This window comes from Athene cunicularia (genome assembly GCF_003259725.1).
Source record: "Athene cunicularia isolate RWA chromosome 19 unlocalized genomic scaffold, athCun1 chr19_part1, whole genome shotgun sequence".
NCBI lineage: Eukaryota > Metazoa > Chordata > Aves > Strigiformes > Strigidae > Athene > Athene cunicularia.
Window position 1 is genome coordinate 11,885,621 of NW_020799124.1, and position 9,601 is coordinate 11,895,221.

The window sequence follows — 9,601 nt, forward strand, 5'->3', positions numbered from 1 at the left end:
CTCTCTCCTCCCTTTCTCAGCCCCTGCGGCCGCCTCGGGCCCAGCGGGGCCGCGTCCCTCCTCCTCCTCCGGCCCCGCGCTGACGCCTCTTGTGCCCCTCAGACCATCGACCAGTTCGAGTACGACGGCTGCGACAACTGCGATGCCTACCTGCAGATGAAGGGCAACCGCGAGATGGTCTACGACTGCACCAGCTCCTCCTTCGACGGGTGAGTGGGGCCCGGGCCCCGGCCAGCGGCGTTCCCCGGGGTGACTGGGGGGACACCGTGGGGACACTGCTGTGTCACCTGGCTGGGAAACGTCCCCTCACTCCCATCCCTCCCGCAGGATCATCGCGATGATGAGCCCTGAGGACAGCTGGGTCTCCAAGTGGCAGCGAATCAGTGAGTGTTTTTTCCCACCTGATTTGGGAGCCGGAGACTCCTTTTTTTCCCAGCAAACCCTTCCCTGGGGCAGTGGGAGTTGTTGTTTGGGCTGCAGAGGGGGTTTCCCTGCCTGTCAGGCAGAGGCTGGCAGGGCTGCTCGCCCACCTGCCCGCTGCTGCGTGGGCTAACTCCGTGTTTTCTTTCCCCCAGGTAACTTCAAGCCTGGTGTCTATGCAGTGTCTGTGACCGGCCGCCTGCCCCAAGGTAATGCTGCTGGTTTGTGTTCAGGGGAGGCTCCTGCATGGCGGGGGGCAGCTGAGGGGTCATTCAGCTGTGGCCCCCTCTGAGGTGACATACGGAGCAGTGCATTGAGCTGTACCTGTGGGGTGAAATCAGGATTTGGGGGTTCAGTAAACACGGCGTGCTGTGAACAGCACACGCCGGGTGGGTGAAGGGATTAGCAAGGTGACTACAAGAGGGAGATGCTGGACGGGAGGGTGCATTCAGGGTTCTGCAGACAAGGTTTTCTACCTGCAGTCGTTCAGCACTATGCCAGTCAGAAGATGCTGCTGACTGAAATGTGTGATACCAGACAAGCTGTCAGAGGGTTAAACTGTGATTAAAGAGTGACTCCAGAGAGTGAGTGTGTTTCAGACTGTTCAGCTACAGGGAAACACAAAGGTTTGTCCATAGAAAAGAGGTTTGCAGGATGGGATGCTGTTACGGTAGTCTCAGTGAGCAGATACCCCTTTCCATCATCATACTGCACTGAGGGCAGTAAAGGTGGGTTTTGTGCATTTATAAATGGAGTGGGGGGTGTAGAGAGTTGGTCTTACCTCTGTAATGCAGAAACTGCATGATCCATCTAGCTGAGAGCCGCTGCCCTGGACGTAGCTGTAGAGCAGACTCCTAACCCAGGAGTGCTGCAGTCCATATCCCCAGGTGAGAGCTGTGCTTGTCTGGAATCCCAGGCTCCTCATTTCTGACCTGAGCTCCTCCATCTGCATTGGGAAGGAGCTGGAATATCACAAGGCTTGAAGCCAAGGCCTGCCAGCTTGGGGAACATCCACAATACCTGGAGTGCAGCAGATGATGGTGTGAGCTTGATGCAACCGCAGGCAGGAGCCCAGGGCAGCAGGTGGAGGGGGTACAGGTGGGACATGCTGTTTTTGGCCTTGCTCAGCCCATCCTTGTGTCATGTCGCATGGAGGAGCACGGGGACTGGGGAGCGTGGTAAGCAGCAGGCTGCACTTGTGGGCCTTGCAGGCTGTCCTTTGGCTGTCCCATGGTGCTGGGGAGAGCCGTGCTGAACCCCATGGTGCTCTCCTGCTATCCCTCTTCTTAAGGGGGTTACTGAGCAGGTGGGATATGCCAGCAGGTCACAGAAGTGACCAAAAGATTTAAGAAGAACTGTTCAGTTACAGTCATAATATTCAAACATTTTCATATAGGAAATAATGTAAATTAAAAAATCACCTGGTTCTTTCCCAAGGCAAAGCAAGAGTTGATGTTTGAGAGCTCTATCTAGGTGTTTACACTAGAAGAGGGAACACTTTTAATGGTTCTATTAGAAGAAATGAAGATGATTGTCCAGTGCCTGATCTCTGCAACGAAGGCTATGTGACAGAGCAACCAGATTTTTTCAGGACTCCATCTCTAGAGAATACTGAAATGTGTTTGTCTCCTTGCTGCAGGGATCGTCCGAGAGCTGAAGAGCCGTGGCGTGGCTTACAAGTCCCGAGACACCGCTATAAAGACCTAAGGGCACTCTTGTACTGCCTGGAGGGTTCCCTAGTGCTGCTTTCAGACAGGCAGCGGGCACACGGTGTGCTGCTCCAAAACCTCTTAGCTTTAGCATGTGGGAAAGTGAGCCTGGATTCAGAGGGAGTTTGCTGGCCTGGCTCCTCTCACTCAGTACCTCTGGACTCTGACATACTACAACCTGCCCACACAGACCATGGACAATTTTTTGAGCCTTGACAAGGGGGAGGGTGCAAGTAGGTTTGAGAAAGGGGGTGTTTAATGGTGATGCACAAACTTTTTTACAGTTGGTGTGGAAAAGAGGGGAGCTGGGATATAGCTGTGTAAATATTTTAATAAAACATACTGCCTGGTCAGAGTTGAGTCCAGCTATATATGCAGTCAGGGGTTTCACGTGCTGCAGGGAGTGGGTGGTGTGGTGAGGGCTTTTGCTCTCAGTCCCCTGCCTGCCAGACTTGGGAGCCCACGAGCCATCACTCTTAAGCCATGGACCATGCTCCTGCCTAGAGAGGGAGATCCTGCCCTGCCTGAATTGGGGTGGCCTTCACTTCAGGCACAAGCAGACTAGTGAATTGTGCCTTACAGCTCTCGGCCAGATGCAATAGGTAAGACAATGCGAAGTATTTCATGCGGAGGTCACAGTGCCCTGAGCCTGCAGGGCCCTGCACAAGGGATGTGGAAGGTCCTTCAAGTGGCCATTGCTGGTCTCCAGGGCAGAAAGAATGCAACAAGCCTGTTGCTGGTGTTGTTGGAGGCAGCACCAGGCCTTGCAGAGGGGAGGAGGGGACAAGCAGGGATGGAAACACCCATCCAGCCTCATATTTTGTAGCTGTCTGTTCCGAGTGTCAGCATGGTTGGTGTCTGCATTGCACATGCTCCTGAGAGATTTGGTCTCAGCTGCTGGCTCTTGCTTCATTTGGTTTAATCCAGTTCAGCAGCAGCCACCGATCACAAGTGGCTTGTACAAGGGCAGAATCCTAGATCAGGAACTCCTGAAATAAACATTTATTGTTTTTCTGAGGTAATCCTGTAACTGGAAAGCTCAGGTTTTGTTTTCTGTAGACAAATAGTGGAGAACAAATACAGCCTGAAAACTGCATTTGATCTGGGATGAAAGCGGCTGCAGTGACGGGAACGTGTTGCTGTTGGGGAATGACACTTGTCAGGAGTGCGGAGGCAGTGTGCTCTCTCTGTCCTCTGCTTTGTAGAGCTGCCCCCAAGAAGAGTCCCAGGCGCTACAGGTCAGGCAGCGCATGGCTTCCTGGGGGTTTCAGAACAGATGTGTGGCTGGAGAAAAAGCACACGGGAGCAATGTGGGGGTCACGGTGTGTTAGTTGAGATGAAACACCAGAGAAGGACGTCTTAAACCACGTTTCTCATGGGGACTTGCAGAGATGTTGCTGATGTCAAGAGTATTTGCTCGGTGCAGACCAGGACGAAGTCAAGTGGGTGGGTGCTGGGCTCCAGCAGACACCTCCAGATGCAGATGATCACCCTTTGTGGGAAGAGCTGAGGGTGCTTCAGCCCCTGACCTGGGGGTTAGAGCCTCCTCCTGGGAGGATGGAGCAGCAAGTTCATGTCCTTGGGCAGAGTAGGGAGTTGACTGATTTTCACACATACCTGTGGAACATCTAAAGCACTTGAGTTACCTGTTATTACAATTTTCCTCCAGACTTGCGTGGTTGCAGAGACTGGGCAGGAAATGCACCTTGGAAATGCCCAGTCAGTCAGGTCTGTGGGAGAGAGGTACGACTGTCCCAGCCCACGGTGCAGGATGCTCAGGTTTGGACATTTTGGGCTCAGACCTCTGGGCCCTGGAGGGCAATTTCAGACTGTGTGGTGAGAGGCACAGGGTGAGCTGGGACCCCCCCGGGGTCTGTTCATCCTCTGCAGAATGATGCAGGAAAGCTGCAGCCAGCGTTGCCTGGGCAGCCATGTGAGGCTGACGAGAGCTGACGTGGTTCAGAATGAAGGGGGTCAAGGAGGATGAGATGGGGAGCTCTTCCTCTAGCTGGAAGAAAATGGGGCTGGGGAGTGAGGTTTTGGCTCCAGCCAGTGCGGGAGGATGTTGGGGGTGATGGAGATCAATCACCCTGGCCATGCCCGGCCCTCGAAGCCTCACCCTGCCAGTGCCACGGGGTGGCAGCACGGCTTTGTGGAGCGGGGTTGGAGCCTCGGGGTGGGCTGGAGTGAAGCTGCTGGGGATGGACCCGAGCTAGAGAGACCTGAGGCACATCTCCATTTTCTGCTGTATTTCACAGTGTATTTCGCTGTATTTCGCTCCCTGCTAGCTTCCCAGGTTGTGTCCTCCTTCCCTGGCTCCTAGGATGGGGATGCCAATGCTGGAGGCACATCAGGACCCCTTCCCCAGTCCCAGACCACCTTGTCCCCTGGCCCCATGGTGTGGAGGAGGTGACAAGAGGGCTCTGCACAGGACCCTGGGCAGGGTGGGCCTGTCTGGCTGGGCTCTGGGTGTGGATCTGCAGGCACGGTGGTTCACCTCTCCCTTCCTGGGAAGCTGCAGCCTTGCAGTAACAGTCACTGCCCAGGGCTGGAAACTTTGCTTAGAAAACTCCCCAGAGAGCAGTGTGTGTTGTCACCATGCCTCTTGGGGAAGGTGAGGGGGCTTTTGAATCCCACAGGGACCTCACCCCTTGCTAGGAAGTGCAACTGCTCCAGGTTATGTAGAGTTAAGACTGGCGGGGGCTGCAATGCAAGTGCAATAGAGTCAGAATAGTGAGGCAAATGGGCTGAACACTGGTGGTCTTTCAGAGAGAGCTGCACCTCCTCTGCCTGCAGCAGCTCACAGTGCTTCCAAGAACCTGGTGCCTCTAAGCAGTCTGGCTCGGTGAGCCGCTTCCCTGCGAGCTTGCTCGCTCGCCCACACGTGCACCGTATCTCCCAGCCCACGCCACCCAAGTGATTCATTGCTCCCAGGCTGCCAGAGCTGAGTGTAGGACCTCTGCAAAGCACCTGAGATGAGCATTTCAGTTAGACTCCAGCCCTGGAGCTGCCAGGGTTTTGTAGCAGCAAAAAGCAAACGGATGTGGAACTTTATTTGCTGAGAAAAGTAGGGCAGAGAGCTCTCACGTTGAAGAAACTGAAGGAAAAATGTGCAGCGGCAGCCTGGGCTGTGATCGGGAGAGAAAGCGTCAACTGGGCAGGGAGCTGTAGATCTGAGTCAATTTAAGACAGCTCCTCCCCCTGCACCAAAATGACGCTAAAATGTTTCAGCCAGGCCTGAAAATCCTGCAGGTTTGGCATCTGAAGCAGGCTGGCAGCTCTCGGGCAGTGGGGGGGCTGGGACAGCCCCCGGCAGCGCAGGCAGGAAGCGCGAGCCAGTGGATTTCTTCGTGCGGGTTTTGAGAACCGATACCCCGGTTCTCCCTCCGGGTGAGAAAAGTGACTTTCCAAAACCGCAGAGCACACGGTGTTTCTACACGAGGCAGCTGCTGGGAAATGCCCGGCCGAGCTGTCCCCACCTGTGCGGGGCCCCTCTGAGGACAGGGTCGTGCCCATGCTGCTCCCCACCGCCCCGGGGCTCACAGCCTTTGTCTTGGAGCTTGGGCAAGCTGGGCTTCAGAGGAAGGGGACCGTGTTAAAGCACACTGGGCTCTGCCTGAGGGGGACTGTGGCTGGGGGGGGGCTGAATCCCCCTAGTTTTGCTCCCATAGGTGCTCTGTGAGTGCCACAGCATCCTTCCCAGTTGTCCCCTCTGTGCTGGTCCAAAGGCCAGCAGGCAGAGGTGCTGCCTGGCGCCAGCTGCAGCAGCATCAGGCCTGCTTTGCCCTAAATCTGCTTTCACTTGCTGCCTCCCCACACACAGACCTGGGCTTTCCCAGGTGCCTCTCAGCCATCCTTGTACACCTGGGAGGGCTGGCTACCACAGGGGTGCGGAGCCCCTTAGTGGTAGGTGCTGGAGGGAACAAAAAAACCCCAAACAAACCCCAGCTTAGAATTATTTTTGTGGAAAATAGTTGAGGAGGCTTTAGCAGGGTGGAGGTACAGGGGAAGACGACCTGGGTTGTCCTCCTGGTAGCCATGCTACCTGCCCAGGGCTGGGGTGAAGAGCTGCTGGGGCGAGGATGACACAGCCACAGCACACGCCGTTAGTGGGTGGCCCCTCCTGCCCATCACCTCTGCGTCAGGGCCCGTGGGCAGGAGCCACTGAGGCACCTGCATGTGTCTGATGTGGTGGGGAGAGGAGGGGGCCCTCAGCATGCTTTCAGCAGCAGCTGTTTGGATGGGCTGCAGAGGGGATGGGCGCAGGTTTTGGAGGTGCAGGCACCTACGAAAGCTTTCAAAGCCCGGCAGAAATAAGGCACGGCTGCCACGTGCACCGTCCCAAGAGGTCCCTGGTGCACTGGCAATGGAGGTGGGTAGACAAGGAACTGGAACATGTTCCTTGTTGAGCATCAGCAGGGAAAAGGGAGAGCTCTGATATACGATGGGTCCTCTGAGTGTTTGTCCCTCAGGAATTGCAGTGGAAGGAGGAGGCTCGGCTTTGTGAAGCAGAGGCAGGCTGGTGGGCCGTCGGTTCCCGAAGTAGGCCTGCAAAGGGCGTGTGAAGATGGTATTGCCACTTCTCGCAAGCTCAGGGCTGTCTGCAAAGAGGCCCTGAGCTGCTTCACAGTGGATGCCTCTAAACCCACTGGTCTGCCAACAGAGTTGGGGTTTTGGTAGCTGGGGGGGACACAAGAAGCTGGTGGAGGGTCTCAAACCTCCTCTTGGCTGAGATCGCTCACCTCCCTGGTCTGCTTCTGCAGCTCTGTGTCACGGGAAGGGGAGACACCAGGGGTTAGTGGGACAGACTGGGGTCTCACACTGATGGTGGAGGTCACTGGGGGTGCTGAGGGCACGTTTCCTTAGGACAAATGGTGAAAGAAGACCACAGCTGAAGTCACAGGAGGGATTTGAGAACCTGATGATATCTACTCAGTTCCCAGCTCTCCTGGACCTCCTGCTGCATCCCAGGTGACACTTATTCTTCCTCCTCCTGGCCAAATGTGCATCACCTAGGCTCTGGCCAAAGCAGGTGCTGGGCTGGAAGGGGATTTTCCCCCACAAAGGGAATGGTCTTCCTGCGTGGGCAGCTGCAGAAAAGCCATTGAGTGCCCAAACAGAGCCCTGGGACATGTGCTGAGTGAGGATGCTGCACCTCCTCTGGTGGGTCCCCAAACAGCCCAGGTGCATGGTACAGGGCAGGGGCTCAGCACGCTCTGGTGCCTGCAGGATTTGGCCCCTTGGCCAGGCTGGGGACTGTTACCAATGATCAGCTGGTCTGGAAAGATGCTGTCAATGCCAGGTTAGGGGAGATACTTCCTGGCAGCCCTGGGTGCCTGTCCCACCTCCCTGGGGTCTCCAGACCTTGGAGATGTTCAGATCTTCCTGCGCCTTGTCCTGGGGAGGCCAGCGGCTGCTGGGAAAGGAGGGACTGTCACCACAGAGTTCAGCCCCGTGTCTCCTGAGCCCATGCTGCCCAGACGTCCACGGCCCGGCGGGACGGCTCTCATCCCTCCTTTCCCATATTGCTGCTGGGCTCTGTCCCAGCCCGTCCTCCATCCCAAATGGGCCCACCCTGGCACAGAGCACCCCGGGACGTTGCTCAACCCTTGGATTAAGGCAAGAAAGGGGAAAAGGGGAGTCGTTCATCTGTGCTGTTGCAGTGCAGCACTAGTGCCGTGGGGGACCTCTCTGGGGGCGCTGGGGCCCCCTGACCCGTGGCCTCCCCTTCCCCCACCTGTGGGGCCGGTTGCAGCAGGTGACATGGAAAATGACAGGGCACTTTGTGCCCCGCCAGCGCCAGCCCAACGGTTCCGCGCCCGTCATTGGCGCAGACGGGCCACGATTTGTCTATATATGGGCAAAGTGAGGCGCCCGCGTTCACCCGCGTGTCCCCCGCGCCCGCCCCGGCTCGTCACTTCGGCTTTTTGAGGTTTCCCTTTGTGCTCTCATTTGCCTCCCGCTCGCCGCCTGTTTCACCCGGCAGTTTCTAGTTGACTCACAGTTTTAACGGCCTCGCTCCAACCCCGGCCCTGCCGGCAGCGGCGCTTCCAGGGGGACAGGCAGGGTGCAGGCAGCAGGGCTGGGCTAGGAGCCCATGGCGAGCCCACCCCAGCATCCTGCTCGGTGCCTGGTGGTGAAACGTGGCTGAGCCCAATGCGTCTCAGCCCGATGGGCCACAGCCTGCGCCTGACCCTGGGGGCATGGCAGCTCCCCTCTTTTGGGTGCAGAGGTGGGCATTCAGCCATGCCACGGGTGCTGCTGTTCTTCATCATGCCTGGTGGGATGGTGGCAAACAACGCTCTGCCCATCCAAAAAGCTCTCAGGGTTTTGGCACCCCTTTTTTCTTTTTGGTGCAGCAGCAGCCCTCCCTGTGCTCTCCAGGAGCACTGCCAGTTTGGAGCCCCCTGTCACAGGGGTCTTTTTTGAGGCCACCCCTTCTGCTGCAGCGCAGAGTAAGCTGTGCCCATGCCTGCACCTCTGTCCCCTGTTCCCAGAGGGGAGCTGGTGGCTCATGTTGGGAATGCATTCATTAGGCTTCAGTGTTAACAGTGACACAACCGAGGCACTGTGAGTCTGTTGGGGTCTGGCACAATGATGGCCAGGAGATGCTACTGGCTGTCTGTGCCACTGGGGCTGCAGACCCAGTGGCTAGCAGACCATCTTTCCCACTGGCCCCAGGGCAGTAGAGGGGGCTTAGGGAGGCTTTGGGTGAGGCCGCCTCCTTCCTCCTCCTCCAGCACAGCTCTCAGGCCTACAAGGTGCTGGACGGATGGGAGCCGTGAGGGCATGGCTGGGCAGCAGGCAGCTGCCCGCCCCAGCACAGAGCTGGGTCCACAGGCCAGGGTGCCGCAGGAGTTTGTCTCCTTTAAACACGGTGCAGGGTGAAGGCAGCTGGCCTGGCCGCCACTTCCCCTGCGTGCAGCGAGTGCCGCGACCGCAGGAGAGGAGGGGAAGTTGCTGCAAGGCGCGATAAGAAATATCAGCGCTTTCGCAGCGCCCGGGCTGCGCCACCCGACAAGGGCCCTTCCCCCTACCCATGGGCCGGAGCCGGCAGCGCTGCTGCCCCCCGAGCCCCCGGCTCCCACTCCCCTGCACTCCCCGATACTGGGAGAATTACTGGAAAAGCAACAGCCCGTGTCCCACAGGGCAGCAGGGAGCTTCGGTCCTGGGATTGGTGGCAGCAACCCACTCTCCTTCATGCTCAGTACAGAGTAAAAACTGGGTGGCACCCCTGGGTGCACGGGGATGCTGTGGGTGTCCAAGCCATATCTGGGTGCCCTGAGACAAGGGCAGGGGAGGGCAGAGCTGGGGGAGCAGTGCCACAGTGGGAGATAGTTTAAGGAGCTGCAGCGGGTCAGGGAGCTGCACCCCGGGGAGCAGCAGCACCCTGGGTGTCCATCAGCAATTCCCTGGGTGATGCCAAGCAGCTGCAGGGTGTGGAGAGGGACCTTGGGAGTGTTGGAGACCAA

The 9,601-nt window shown here is 57.5% G+C and overlaps 1 protein-coding gene across 1 annotated transcript; it reads left to right on the forward strand.

The window, feature by feature from the left end:
* Positions 1-100: 100 nt before the first annotated feature.
* Positions 101-2,484, forward strand: SUPT4H1 (SPT4 homolog, DSIF elongation factor subunit). Its single transcript, XM_026861692.1, has 4 exons — positions 101-209; positions 328-383; positions 576-629; positions 2,060-2,484. Exons 1-4 carry the CDS (start codon positions 157-159, stop codon positions 2,125-2,127), a joined length of 231 nt encoding a protein of 76 aa, XP_026717493.1. The 5' UTR covers positions 101-156; the 3' UTR covers positions 2,128-2,484.
* Positions 2,485-9,601: the final 7,117 nt, after the last annotated feature.